The 15953-nt window shown below is 35.1% G+C and overlaps 1 protein-coding gene across 1 annotated transcript in view; it reads right to left on the reverse strand.

Moving 5' to 3' along the window:
* Window positions 1-15953, reverse strand: part of PREX2 (phosphatidylinositol-3,4,5-trisphosphate-dependent Rac exchange factor 2) — a 238851-nt gene that overhangs the window by 144517 nt on the left and 78381 nt on the right. Inside the window, exons 7-8 of the mRNA XM_004679816.2 lie at window positions 7187-7320; window positions 3096-3199 (exon numbers count right to left, since the gene is read on the reverse strand). Coding sequence (XP_004679873.1) covers window positions 3096-3199; window positions 7187-7320 — 238 coding nt within the window. The remainder of the gene's footprint in view (window positions 1-3095; window positions 3200-7186; window positions 7321-15953) is intronic.

Raw genomic sequence — 15953 nt, forward strand, 5'->3', positions numbered from 1 at the left:
AGCAGACCTCGCCTCAGAAACGTACTTGTCAATCCTCCTATTCTGCTCCCCACTCTGTCTCTGGTGAATCCTCTCACTGCCCCTGCACCTCTGGCCTATACCCCATTTCTGTATGCATAAATAAATAAATGATTTTTTAAAAAAAAATTAAGTCCTAGAACTGAATATACAATTTCCTCAAGGAACCTACTAGATACACGCATGAGAAAACTAAATTTTCCTTGCAGGAATATTAGAAAAAGTATCCAATTGCAGTCTAAAATTTCTATAAGTAAACCTGTAGAAACTATTTACAGTTAAACTCCTGTATCAAACTGCTTGTGTATAAGGAAATAAAGCCTTAATTGAATGACACAAAGCCTAATAAATTTCTTCAAGCTATTTAAATGAAAGCTGAGTCTTGAAAATTCATGCCAATAGGTACCTCAGATAACTAATTTATGCCAGCTAAATAAGTAAGTATATTGAAATATCCTGCCTGCCCCACTAACCACCAGGGTCAGAGGCAGTGTTTCTACAATGTCCCTAATCTCTCAGGCACAAGGTCCTGAAGACTGGAATCAAACCAACACTAATAGAACTGTCCCAAGAGAGAGAATCCAAGGACAATTTGCATACAAGTCCCACCACCTTCACAGGTTCTCACTTCCCTATATCTCCTACAGGATGGCATTGTATGAGCCCAAAGGCCCTGGTTCTAACATTTCTTTATCAAGTATCCAGCTTCCCATAAATTTGGTAATTGTTCTCAAAATTCACCTAGACTTGTGGTATAAACAGTATATTCTGAGGATGAAAGAAAATGGTAAGACACAGAAGTTCTATTCTGTTCCCACTTAAAAAGATAAAAGGGGGAAAAGCATCAACAATAAGTGTGCTGAAGCAATGATGAGAGGTGGTTCCACTAGAGTAAGACAGAGTCAAGGAAGGACAGAGAGGAGGGTAGACTGTGCCTTCCCCTATGGTCTTACTTCCTCCCACTTTAAGTACAATGAGGACTTATGAGCATTTTCAGGTTATTGAAACAGATAGCATTCCTAATGTCATCAGTCTCCTTAGAAAGCATTAAAATAAATTACTGCCACCTTATCAAAAATAACGTGCACATCCTGCCACAGAAAGGTAAAGTATTAGGTCCCACAAGTTTGCATGGGTATATTGTAACTGCATTATATCATCTGCAGTATAAAACAAGATTTGAAATGTAGAGATTCCCTACCTGTGCTAGCTGTCTGACAGTTGCATACATACACCCAAAATCAACCAAAGAACCTCGTTCCCAAGGTAAACGCTCTAACTCAAGTACCACCTGTATTTTGCTCACTGCATGTTTGTTTTTTTTTCCCCCCTCTTACCTGAACTAATCCCATGTCACTACCTAAGTCCCAGACAATTCATTAGGATACTGAAATTGGACAGAAAGAGCACATAGGTGAGCATTTGAAAAACTATATGCCTAACAGATTATAAACATTCTTCTCCCCTCTGGGACCAGTAATGGCAACAAAAACATGTGGGAAAGAGGAGCCCCAATCCCATAAAAGGGCCCAAAGGTATAATAAAAGAGATAAGAATGCTCTGGGGTGAGTGAGAGCGTAAGGGAGGTGATGCACATCTGGATATGTGTGAATCTTCTCCTCTGAATCATACTGCTACACTGGTATAAACCATTACCACATCAAAAAATAATACACAAACCAAAAGAAACCATGAGAGTAATAATCATTTAGCAACAATTAATTTAGTTAAAAAAAAATCAATGCATTTTATATTGCTTTTTAGAAACATACCTTTGAAATTCTAGTGAAAAAAATCACTAGGGAAAAATGAGGTTCAATTTACTAAGTTGTACACTTTCAAACAGAAAGTAATTCATTTTAACTTCATTTTATTTAATGTTTGTGTCTATTCATGATCTCATGAAATTACTTGAAAAAATTGTTTACCTTCAAATCTACAGTGCCAAATTTACTATGCTGGAGTAATAAGGTACTTAAAATAAGCACTTAAATTACACAAACCACCTCCATCCACAACTTCCTGTACAAGCAAATTAACAATGCAACCTATTACGGTTAATAATGGTTGTATACCTAAAAAAATTCAGAGTTTTCTACATTCTGGAGTGAACATATCCTAAGAACAAAATATCACATATATATTTATAAAACAATATACCAGAGTCTCATACAACATCATTTTGTTCAATGTCATCTATTATAATGTTGATCAACAAGAAAATTGATTTGTGTCCAGGGCCACTGACTGTGAAGAGTACACCTTTTTCCATGTATGCATGGGTTTCTCTGGGTCCTCAGTTTTCTGCCACATCCTAGAGATGTGCACATGTCAGGTTCACCACAGATCTAAACTGCCACAGAAGTGGATGTGTCCCTAAGGAAGGGCATGTGCACATGTCAGGTTCACCACAGATCTAAACTGCCACAGAAGTGGATGTGTCCCCAAGGAAGGGCATCTTGTCCAGGGTTGGTTCCTAACTGGTGCCCCGAGATACCAGGATAGGCTCTGGTCACCCTGCAACCCAACCCTAAATTGAAACAAGTAAGCTGGGAGATGAGTGAATGACCAACTACAAATGACTTAAAATTAAGTGTTTTGGTCTTTCTTTAGAAGTTTAGTGATGATTATGTTGCTAGAAAACACAGCTAAGAACCTAACTCTTGTTTATGTAAATTAGCCTATTTAAATTGACTTCATTTTGGTCATTTTACTTAAGGTCACACTTTGCAAAAACCTATTGACAAAATTAAATGCGGACTTAAAATACCGCTTAAGGAAAATCAATTCATTCATTAAATATTGTCATTCATGGTCTCTACACTAGGAACTGCGAGTATCCTATGACTTTTACTCAGTTATTTTTTGTATTTCAGTATTTAATGCTGGTGTTTTGGACTCAATATAATTCTCCACTTTGACAACAGCCCTACTTTCTTTTAGTTCACCTTTCTCCTCCAATTGCTCTAACAGTTTTTCTAAGCTCTAATGCACCGCAAATCAATCAAGTGGGTACTGTGTCTTATGAGAGAGTTTACAACTGGTATTTCATTTTAAATATACTGATAATCACTTACCTGTGCCATCATCGACATTCTCCACTTCCATCACCTCTGTATTGATTCGGCCACGAAAAAGATACCGATGTCCATCTGTAGATGCCTTGTTATTCTTCAACCGTCTAAAGCATGCAAACTTTGTTAGTCAACTTTGTGCAAACCAGTGTTAAAACAGCATCATTTAAGTGATTCTTGGGAATATGACAGCAACTCATTCAACTACACGAAAGGTTAGATCTTGGTATTTTTGTTTCCTTTCATTCATAACAACATTAATTGCTCTGAGAGTTGACCTAAACACAAGTTTTTTAAAAAAAATACAATGAAGCTTTGAGTGAGTTTGAAGCACATCAAAGGTGCCCAATAAACTCTGACAGATTCTAGAAGTTGGTTATTTTTAAATTTCATTTGATTTCTTTACCTTCATTTTTCATTTCATACTGACTAGCTGGCAATTCCAAATTTTTTCAAGTCCTAATAAATTGAGCTAGTAGTTATGATCCCTTTGAAAATATATTGACTGTGCTGAAAGTTCTAGCTCAGTTCCATCCAGATGAAAATATTTTCCCTTATTTTTTGCAATATGACTTTTTAAAGATTTATTTATTTATGCATACATAACTGGGATACAGGCCAGAGGTGCAAGGGCAGTGAGAGGATTCACCTGAGACAGAGTGGGGAGCAGAACAGGCAGATCGACAAAATACACTGTTAAGAGGAGCAGCGAGCAGGTCAGGAGAGGTCTGCCTGGCCATGTAGATCATTGCCAGGGCAAGGGATTGAACTTGCACTGAAGCAGCTGCAGCTAGCTTGCAGTGCTGCATCCTAACTAGATGCACCACCAAGGAGGGCCCTGCAGTATGATTTTTAATCACTTTTGTATTATAACTGTGAACTTGTTGAACAAATCTTTTAATTTATAATCATTCATAAAAGTTCTATAACATTTCAAAACTGTGTGTGGTGTGTCTACTACTTGTCTTTAATCTTAAAAAGTATAAAATTTCAAGCTTATACATGAACATTTGTAATAATTAATTAGGTATATATGTTTATAGTGAAATCACTTTACACCAAGATAGTACTTTAAAAACTAGATTTTTAACATTAAAGAGCAGATATTTTTTAAATGACTCAAGATTAAATAAGGGCCGGTCAGTGAAGAAATTTCAATTGACCTAAAACTAATTTGACAAGTCTAGCTGACAACTTTAAAATAGTATTATTAATTTGTTATGTTATATAGACACATGGAACACAAGTTCAGAAGCCTATACCCACCAGTGCTGACAATTCCCTTCCCCTCTTCTGCCTTGGAGTGAAAGGGCTGAGTGCTGGTGCAATGGTTCAATAGCACTCCAAGGTGATATCACTGTCCATATGTCCCCTCTTAGAAATGAGTTCATAATCCTGACATATCTGTTCTAAACCTTTCAAAACTTTATAGCTTTCATCACTACTAGAGATAACTACAATGATTAATTTGACTGGGGGTTCTGTTGGTCTAACATTCTCCTCCCTTCATGTTCATGCTCATTTTGAAAGTGACGTCTGAATGTCCTTTGCTAATAAGCCTAAATCAATGCAATAGATTAGCAATTCCGGCAATGTATCTTTAAAATTTTCTCATAGGTGGCTAAAGATAAAGAATGTAGAGCAGATTAAAAGCAAATAACTGTATATTCTCTCAGATAGGAAACAGTATCCCAGTACCTTAAAAAAACAGAACATTCTGTAAGCTGATACATTATACTTAAATATGATCATATTTTAAAATTTAATATAGATTAATAAAGTTTAATTTTCAATACTTTTTAAAAATTTATATAACAGTGGTTAAGAACACTGTGCAAGGAATACAGCTTCGTACCCTAAGTGTCATTAACAGATGATTAGGTAAAGAAGACGTGGTACATATAAAAATGGAAAGCTACTTCGCTATTAAAAAAAAAAAAAAGATGAACCTTTTTACCATTTGCAAGAAGATAGACATTAAAGGAACTGTGTTAAGTAAAATCAGAAATCAAAAAAGAAAAACAAATACTGTGTTGTGTAACTTCACTCATACAAGGAATCTAAAGAAACAGATAAAACAAAACAAAAACAAACTCTTAGATTCTGACATTTATCAATCAAAAGAATGGTGATTACCAGAGGAGACAGGGTTGGAAGAAAAGTTCAATATCCCCAATAACAGTGTAGCAGTTTTAGTCTCAGGCAAATTATATGTGTGTAGATGTGTACATACACGCGCACACATACATACATATACACATATGTATGCATAACTTATTAATATATATTTACACGGTGTGCATAATATTATGATGTTATTGTATTATGATGTACATCATGTAATGTTAATCATAATATTTATACACATAATATTTAATCTAATACCTGAATATATCCCTGGTTCCATTTTCCAAAGTACTCATTTTATTTATGGTCTTATAAACTCTGTATAGGCTTTTTATATTTCATTTTATTTATGGTCTTATAAACTCTGTATAGGCTATTCAATTTGAAATTCAAGTATATACTGATCAATACTATAACACGTAGCTCAAATAGAAAGATCTCTGGCCACTTAAGAAGATGACTCTAACAAAGCATAAAAATTGAACAGACTATGGTTTAAAAATAATTATGTTCTGGGCCCTCCCTGGTGGCACAGCAGGTTAAAGCACAGCACTGAGAAGCTAAAGCCACTTCAGCATGAGTTCGATCCCCGCTGCCCCGGAGGAGATCCACATGGCCCGGCAGACCTCTCCTGACCCGCCCACTGCTCCCCTCAGCAGTGTACCTCATCGATCTTCCTGTTCTGCTCCCCACCCTGTCTCTGGTGAATCCTCTCACCCTCCGCATCTCTGGCCTGTACCCCAGTTCTGTACAAATAAATAAGTCTTAAAAAAAATTATGTTCTATGGTGTAATGTGAAATATTTACATATCTTGAATCTATCATTCTTCTACTTCTGTGACTTAGAGGGAACAAGAGTATGTATACAGAAATATTCACAGTAAAAGAACTTTAAAAACCTTTTATAGAGAATTATTTAAAAATGTGATTGTGACAAAAATCAAACAATGCAATATTATGTAGTAGTTGAAATGAATAATCATTGCTACACACGGATATAAAGTTCAGTAATAATACTGTATATAAAATATAATTTGCAGTAAACTAGATACATCATGATGCTATCTTGTAAATATCAAAGGAGAGGGAGTATCTAAAATGAAGGAAGTGATAGTGTATTCACACTATTCTGATCCAAGAACAATCAGATTTAGTTAGTGATTTGCATTTCTAGTCACTATATATATGTTTTATGTTATACATACATTGAGGATATTTGCTAAACAACAGGATTGGAATTTTGTAAAACTTTTCCTGTTGTTCAACTTAATTTAAATTACAACCCCTTGACGCCATAAATGACCCCATCGTTATTACGCTGATAATTTTGCAAAAAGTATTCACTTGAGAGCAGACAGAAAGATTTATGAAAACAAATGTAATGAAAAAAGATCTCATTCTTAACTACATACAATAATAATCTTACCTACACGAGTGTGGCAATTAACTTGATAGGAAAAATCCTTTCACAATGTACAGGTAGATCAAATCAACATGTTGTTATACTTTAAACACCTTACTATTTTATTCCTCAATTATATCTTAATAACTCAAGGGGGAGGGAGGAGTTAGGAAATTGCTTCTATGCAACTTGAATAAAATTATAGTTTTTGCAGTGAGTTAGAAGTAAAACTAACAGCTTTTCTGAATCTTCCTATAAACTATTCCTATTATTCCGAGTCCTACTAACAAGCACAAAAAAATTAAGATAATACTAAAAGAAATAGACATTCATTTTCTGATGTGGTAAAAAGGAATTTTTAGACTCTCATTAATAAAGAGAAAACAACAATTTATTTGCCTTTAACTCTAATCTTAATCTGTTCCCTTTCATCACAGCCCATGGAAAAAAGACTGTTAGTATGTGGGAAATTACTGAAATTATGAGTTCCAGGGAACAAAGAGAAAAAAGTAGAACCATAAATTGAATAAACAATATCTGAATTATTACTTGTTTATCATCTTACCTGTGTTTTCTTTTGCAATACACCAGAAGGTTATCAAAAAGAAAAAACACCCGTTCTTGAATATTTCCAGAAGAAATTTTCAATAAGACTCCACACATTAGCATTTCAGTGCAGGTGTCAGTAATGTTGGATCCCTAAGTCAGGAAGAAAGGAGATAATAATGTCTCTTTACTTAATAGAAACTTATGTGTATAATGATTTTTCTTCTTAAAAATATGTTTGTTTTGGCCCTCCCTGGTGGTGCTGTGGGTTAAAGTGCAGCACTGCAAGCTAGCTGCAACTGTTTCAGTGTGTGTTTGAAACCTGGCCCCGGAGGTGATCCACATGGTACAGCAGACCTCTCCTTTCTCACCTGCTGCTCCCCTCAGCCGTGTGCTTTGTCAATCTGTCTGTTCTGCTCCTCACTCTGTCTCTGGTGAATCCTTTCACTGCCCCTGCATCTCTGGCTTATACCCCAGTTCTATATGCATAAGTAAATAAATCTCTTCAAAAAATAAAAATATATTCTTTATAAAAGGAAAAAATATTTGTTTTATTTGAAAAAGTAATATATACACAGACAAAGCTCAAACAGTGTAAACATTGATATACTGAATATAGGACTCTACCTCACCCAGTCTCTGCCTGGCCATTTTCAATAGATACTACTGTTAAAAGTATATCTGTCTTATTTTAGCTATTTTATATATGTGTATACATGTATAAGCATATATGTACTACTATGCTCTTTAAAATGCTTATTTCAAACTGATTCATAGCATTAAAACACTGACATTCCTTTCCTCCTGTCTTTCCCTGGTATAGGAATAGAGCCATGAACATTTGGCAATGTTTTTTAGCCACTAATGTTTAAATCTCAGAGCATTCATTTCTAATTTCATATTTCCACTATAATTACTGATAATGGGTTTTCTGATTCATTCTAAAATGTTAAATTAAAATGACGTTATACCTATAATGTGAAGCTATCCAAATATATGAAAATAATTAAGAGCATGTAATAAAGTCAATGTAATAACATACTAAAAACCATTTTAAATTTTAGATATTTCCCTTTCCTTTCCCCTTTCATGGTAATGACAGATGTATATAAATGGATTTGTTAAAATTTACACAATTACATATATTTTGTCATGTGATAATTTTTTTAAAAACTGTTAATCAAATATGAATATAAGTCACAATTCCACTGGCAATGACTTCTTATTTATAGCAAAAATCATTCTGACATCAGAAAGAAATTTAAGATAGAATAGCATTAAAACTATATTTAAAAAAGGAAACCATCACATTGATTCAAATATAGTAATAATAACTGTACTTTTATTGAAGCAAAAGAGCATTTGATAGAAAATTTACATATCATGAAAAGAGGCATTTTAATAGAAAACTTACAAAGGAAATGAAATACTTCTTATGCAACTCATGGAAGCCAAGGCAGAAAGATAAATTATTATATCATGAAAGGGTTACTGCAGATACTATTCCAATGTCATACTCAGTCTCCCAAGTAAGTTCCCAAAATTACCACATACAAGTATCAATAGATGCATTCCAGTATGACAGAAATCTTAACTATGCATTCCAGTATGACAGAAATCTTATATTTCTTGTCTAGGTATCTTTATTAATAAATACAGGAAGAATTTAACGTGAATTTGAATTAACCATCATGTTTAGAGTTTTTTTCCCCATATTCTTACACAGTCTTCCCAAGAGATTTCTTTGTCAAGCTCTGAAGGATGCATGGGAACTAATGGGTAAAGTAGAAGTTGATGTGTTATTCTTGATGATAAAATAACTAACTTACACACTGAATGTTTGCATGAGTATGGCCAATACAATCTCCCTTTGTAATCTTACCTATTTTGAAAGGTCATCTTCTAATGAGCATCAATCTTGCTGAATTAGAAATTAGGGGTGTTTGTAAAGTAATGAATTCGGAAAATCTGTCTGCTACCTGCCAAGATCATTCAAATCTAGGTATTGCCATAATGTGTAGATCTCTCCTCACTATGAATCTCCTTTTCTCTGCTTCCAATACAAACAAATCAAATTTCTGACTGGTTGCTTTAGTGCTGTGGTTTTATGTCCAGGCCTTTAAACCATTGTAGAAAAAAGAATAATAGTGCTTAAGTATGCACACAGTCAGAGAGAAAAAGATATGCAAAATGCCTAGTGCAATGTCTAACACATAGAAAGGCCTCAATAAAAGCCACTACAATTTTATTATTATCTTTGGAGGATATCTAAATCTACAAAGTGACTCCAACTCCTTCTGATCTCTACTGTCTCTACTGTGCTTCCTTGACTTTATTAGAAATGTTATTTCTCTTACCCTCATGGTATTCCAGAGAACACCAACTCTTGCCCTAGTGAAATTAAGCTTCCATCTCACATCATACATAAATATTAACTCAAATATATAGAAAAAAATAGACTAACACTGCATCAGATATGTTTTTAAATTCAATTCTAATGGCAAGATAAACAAAAACAAAAGAAAGTGGAACTGTATCAAACTAAAAAGGTTTTGCATATGGAAGAAAGCTATCATTAGATTGAAAACTCCTCCATTAAATGGGAGCAAGTTTTTGCACATCATACATCTGATAAAGGGCTACTACAACTACTTAATCTCAGTGGCCAGTTGGGATTAAAAGAACACAATAGTTAGAAAACAGCCCAATCAACTAATAGGCTGAAGTGGTAAGTAGACATTTTTCATAGAAGGTGGGCAATAGTACCTAAAAGTTGTTCATCACTATTATGATGAAGAAAGGGAATATCACAAGGAAATACAACACCACACCAGTAAGATGGCCCATGTCAAAAGTAAAATAGAATACAAGCAATATGTGCTGGTGAAAAGGAACCCTCATATACTGTTTGTGGGAATGGGGTCTGGCTCAGGTCTACAGAAAACTGTATCGTGCATTCTCAAAAGAGTAAAAACAGATCTACCATATGATCCAGCAATTTCTTTTCTTAGTTATCTATCTGAAGAATGAAAAAATACTAATTCAAAGGTATATGGGCACTCACTGCAGCACAACCTAACTGTCCATGACTAATGAGTGGATTGTGTCATAAACCCACAACAGAATACTGCACAGTTATAAAAATAGATGAACTGTTGCCATTTGCAACAACAGGGTGGGACTGGAGGGGATTATGCTAAGCAAAATAAACCAGAAGGAGAAAGACAAATACCAAATGGTTTCACTCATACATAGAATATAGGGAACAAAGAATTAGACAAAACAAAACCAGAGCAAACCCTAGAAATCTCACCGTAAAACGGAGGCTACTGATGGGGAAGACAAAAGGTATAGAGCAAAGTGGGGTGGGGGGCATAATGAACTATGGGTGTCAGGGTGGTGGGTGTGGTATGGTAACATACATCTGAAGAGATGTGATCCTGTACCACTGAAGCATAAGAAGTATTTTAAACTGTTACTTTAATGAAAAAAAAATGTATGTAATTTAAAAATAAATTATAAAGAGAAAGTGGAACTATTTTTAAAAGCCTAGTGTTAAAGGACACAAAATCGTACATATCTGTAACTGGAATCCCAGAAAGAGAATAGGTAAAGATCAGACAGTAACCTTCAAGGCCAAGTCTAATACATGTTTGTGTATAAATATGTATCTAATATAACTATGTATTACACATGTTTAACAAGTATAATTAGCTCTCTCTATAATGTAAAAACTTGTAAGTAAAACTGTAGATGCCAAGGATAAATGGGAATTACAAAAAGTATATTTACAATAAGTCAGATTTTTAATATTTCTACACTATGCAGGCAATGGATTAAACATTTGTCCTTTTACAAGTCTCCAAGAAGTTAGACTCTCTGATCCTAAAATTTTAGGGGAAAGTGTACTTTTTTAATTAGGCAGAGATTGCTGTACTGTGAAAAAACTGCGACCATGAAACAAGCCCTTCCCATGAATATAAGCTACTTCAGCAGCACAGTGACATCATGGAATCGTAAACTAACATAGAAGGAGGTGTGAAAGAATTACTGTTCTTAAAATAAGGAAGCTATACATAATCATTAATTGTGAATAGTCCTAAGGCTACATATAATGTAATACAGTTTTTCATACTTGATGCAGATATTTGTAAATAATATTTTTTAAAGATTTATTTGTTTTTATGCATACAGAGATGGGGTAAGCCAGAGGTGCAGGATAGTGAGAGGCTTCACCAGAGACGGTGGGGAGCAGAACAGGCAGATCGATGACGTACACTGCTGAGGGGAGCAGAGGGGGGGAGGGGTCAGGAGAAAGGTCTGCCATGCCATGAGGGTCATCTCCGGGGCTGGGAATTGAACTTGCATGAAAGCAGCTGTGGCTAGCATGCAGTGCTGCATCCTTACCCTTTGCACCACCAGGGAGAGCCCTAAATCATATTTTTACCCTAAGATTCAGAGTCCTTGTCTTTTAACAATTCCTCATAAAAAATACCAATATCATGTATCTATATATGCTTTATCTTTTTTTAATGCATATCTCTCCAGAATCTACATTATGTAAAATCTGACACTGTGCTTGCAATGAATTATTTATAAAGGATTAAATTCAGCAAAACCTTCCCACAGGAAGTTACTGGCTTACTTTCATCAGATCAAGTAAGTAATGTTGACTGATAGTTCAAGGTAAGAAATAATCATAAAGAAATAACTGTTACCATAGTTATAAACACATTCATCCAGGTAGTTTTCCTTAAAAGCTCCTTTTCTACTCAAAGCTGTTAAAGTCTCTTATTTCTCCATTACCACTGTCCCACTAGGGCAGGGTGAATCATATCAAGGAAGTTCATCAGACAAAAGAAACAGAACTTGTATTATAGAAATACTGCTATAAAGACTGTATCTCTAACAATTTCAGGATTCTCAACTCTAGTTCAAAGAAGTAAGAAATAAATTCCTGTAACATTCATGACTCATAAGTCAGAACAGAACGCTAAAGAACAAGTTAAATAACATCAAGTGGCTGAATACTGAAACAAATCTTGAAGTCCAAACAGAACCATGTCAGAATCACTGCCATTAATCAGAAGACATAATGTATAAAAAAATTTTAAAAAAGTGAGAAGTCTCTGGCAATTAATACTTAATACAATGTAATTGTATTTGTATTTAATTAACATTCAACTCATATGCTAGATGCTAGGAACCCAAAAACATGAACCTGCTCCCAAGAAACCCATACTAGTGAAAGAAACTGATATGAAAACACAGACAGACTAATGCATCTATAAACTAATTCTGTCATAAACTAATTCTGACAAATTTGTATCTAATTGCCTAGAGTAAAAGACAAAAATAAACACTTTCCAATACAGACTCTAGGAGGCTCACACTCATGAAATAATAAGAAAATATGACTTGAAGTCAGTGCAAATCAGACAAAAACTCAATCAAATATAAGCCTCAAGCAGAATTCAAAGTCAACAAGGAGTGACTGCACAATGGTCTTGTAACACTGCATGTAACACTTACACTTGTAACACTGTATGTTCTTCTCCATGTAAGAAGGTTATTAAGATAAGTCAAATTTCTGTTCTGTTTGTTTTTACTTCCTGAAGTACAAATATTATATGATGAACTTTATTTTTTCTAACACTTTCATATGTTAATGATTTCTCTTCTTTTCTCATTATTTTTTCTAGATTTCAAAAATCAATTCCAAACAGGCTTAAAAATGACAGAAAGCTGGGCTCTCCCTGGTGGTGCAGAGGGTTAAAGAACAGCACTAACAAGCTAAAGCCACTTCAGCATGAGCTTGATCCCTACCCTGGAGGTGAGCCACATGGTGCAGCAGACCTCTCCTGTCCTCCGCAGTGTTATTTCAGTAGATTTGCCTACTCTGCTTCCCACTCTGTCCTTAGTGAATCCTCTCACCGACCTGCATCTCTGGCCTGAGCCCCAGTTTTGTATGCATAAAAAAATAAATCTTAAAAAAAAATGACAGAAAGCTGAATGACTAAATTGCATAATATTTACTGATACTGCCATATCACCCAGTGGCTCCAAGGGTTATAGTTATTACTACAATACACTTGATCAACAAAAAAACTGAAACTGCAATGATCCTCTTCTACCAAATGAAAATAACTTAAGATTAAACAACTTATAAATTTCCTTTCCAAAACACATTATTACTGCCCTACAATTACCTTCAGTAGAAACTTCTGAGTGATGAATAAAATACCTGATTAAAATATAATTAATTATACTAATAAAAGCCAGATTTTCAAAGCTGAAATGGAAAAAATATATATCTTTTACGATAGCAGTCACTATATAAATACTGACTAAATAAAACTTTTTTACAACCGACCTACTTTTAAGGACAAGCAAGAAAATCAGCATGATCTTAAAAGTTCACTGAATTTTTATCTGAGTGCATATGATATTACATCGTGGCATAAATATAAGTTTTAGAATCAGTCTGCCTGTGTTCAAATAAAAACCCTACCATCTATTAGTTTCAAGAGTTTAAATTGTTCAGCCTTAATATTTTAAATCTGCTCTCCCTCAGCAAATTTACCAAAGCAAGATTTGTGGAATGTTGGATTCTAGCATCTTGTGTAGGATAAGTATGGAAAAAATTATTAGAGCTCATCCATTTTACATAAGGTACTGACAAGACTGCCAAATAGCACCAGCTATGTGCACACTCTGTTTAAGCCTGATTCTGTAGCTTTTCTACTGATTCTGTAAGCTGCCAATAACTTTTCAATTAATTGTTCTTTTAGTAGCTTGGAATCTTAAACTGCACATACTAGTCAAATGAGAGGAACTTCTAAAGGGTACAACCCAAATGCTGATTCAGAGACTTAACATACCATTTTTCATCTGCATAGTATGACACAGTTTTCAGCATACTTTCGCATACTTTCAGCATACTTGTTACATACATCCCTTGACCCCTGTCATAACCCCAACTATAGGTAGGAAATGTCTGATGTGTTAAACCCCAAACATAGGTACAACATCCCAATTAGAAACCACGTAAGTTCAAAAGTCATGCTTTTATCACTATGGCATATGATTTAGGTACAATAAATTTCAATTGTTATTTACTTAAATTCAACATAAAGGAACGTAAATGATAAGTTAGTGTCATAAAATACTAGACAGACAAGTTACCTTGGAGGTTTTACTGTAAAAATTCTTCACTTGATAAGTGAGGAAATACTACCCTGGAAAATTAAGTGACTCAGCTGACCATCAACCTGAGGCATTCAGCAAGGGAGGAGAGAGAGGGATTCAAATGGGAAAGAGAAGGAAGAACACATAAATACAGAGAGAGGGGGAGAGAACGAAATTTGGAAGACTCACCTGAGATAATAATCTATCCTGAGTGTTAATAATGTAAATTTATGGTATAATATTCAGATCCCATTGGAGAGAATTTTAGTAATTAGAACAAAAATTTTTATCTCTAAAGTGGTCATAAATGGTTGAAGTTCATGGAAGGAGATGAACAGGGTTCAAGGCTCTTAATCTCTCTAAGGAATCTGTTCTGTAACTGTCATGCCACTGAGTTCTGTCTTTGGCCCTGCCGTAACCCTATGACACTCACTCTAAACATGTCTAGGCTGAGCAATAATCCCTGTTAGCAATTCAGAGAGAGTTCTTTACCATTCCCACTCCCAGCTGGAGTCAAAATTCAACCTGTATGACTCTGTGTCCCTATATCCTTGTATTTCTGGAATCCCAGCAGGCCAGCAGTTTCTCCTAAAATTCCCAGAAGCAACAAGGAGTGTAGATACCAACACCTTCCCGACCCTTTATGTGGAATAACAGAGAATGAGAAGGTCCTCTTATCAGAGGATGACAAGTAGTGGGTAGGACCCTGTTCCAAGATGCAGTCCCTCAAAGTCCCAAAACACCCAATCACTATATGTAATCATTTACAAATCCTACTTTAGTAGATGTGTTGCCATTCTTCTTGAAATTGGACCTCATAATATCTCCTCTGTGCCTGCTAGAATAGTAGTTATATTTGATTTACTCCAGTCAATTTCCTGTCTTGATTCTCCTTTTCTCTTTTGCATCCCAAGCATTATAAAGTAACAAGGACTGAAGCTTAGACACTGTCTGTATGGGTTACATATTGCCTGTCGAGCTCCACAGATAGTTCTACCTTTGAAACTGGCATATAAAGTGCAAGAAGAATTATTCTTAAAGAATCTATCATTCTGAAGTAGACTCAATTTTTAGGATACACACAAAATTATGACAGCTTCCATTTCCGTGGTAGAGAGAAAATAGCCCATGAGGGTTTTGTTTTGGTAAAAGGCCTGGCAGATGACACTGACAAATGCTGCAATTTAAAACAAGTTTAGTTCTTTTTTTTCTACTGTTTGAGTGACATCAGAATGGCAAAAGCAAACTTTAGTTCATTTTTCTCATCCCAGCAGGGTAACAGTTCCCCAGGAAAGGAATTATCATCATGAATCAACTGTAAAATACACAGCTATTTTAACTGATTGAAATAAATAGCATTCAGGCTGAAATGGGAGGTCACCCTGCATACTTGAAATGGAAGAATACAGATGAGGAGAAAGCTGAGTGAGACCCCCCAAAGCATTTTAAAAGATTCATGGCAAAGAACAGATAAATAAGGCCCTCCCTGGTGGTGCAGCGGGTTAAAGCACTGCACTAAGATGCTTAAGCCACTTCCCGCATGAGTTCGATCCCCGCCTGCCCCTGAGGAGACCACATGGCGTGGCAGACCTCTCCTG

The sequence above is a fragment of the Condylura cristata genome, unplaced genomic scaffold (genome assembly GCF_000260355.1).
Source record: "Condylura cristata isolate star-nosed mole 26May11 unplaced genomic scaffold, ConCri1.0 scaffold00009, whole genome shotgun sequence".
In the NCBI taxonomy this organism is placed as follows: Eukaryota; Metazoa; Chordata; class Mammalia; order Eulipotyphla; family Talpidae; genus Condylura; species Condylura cristata.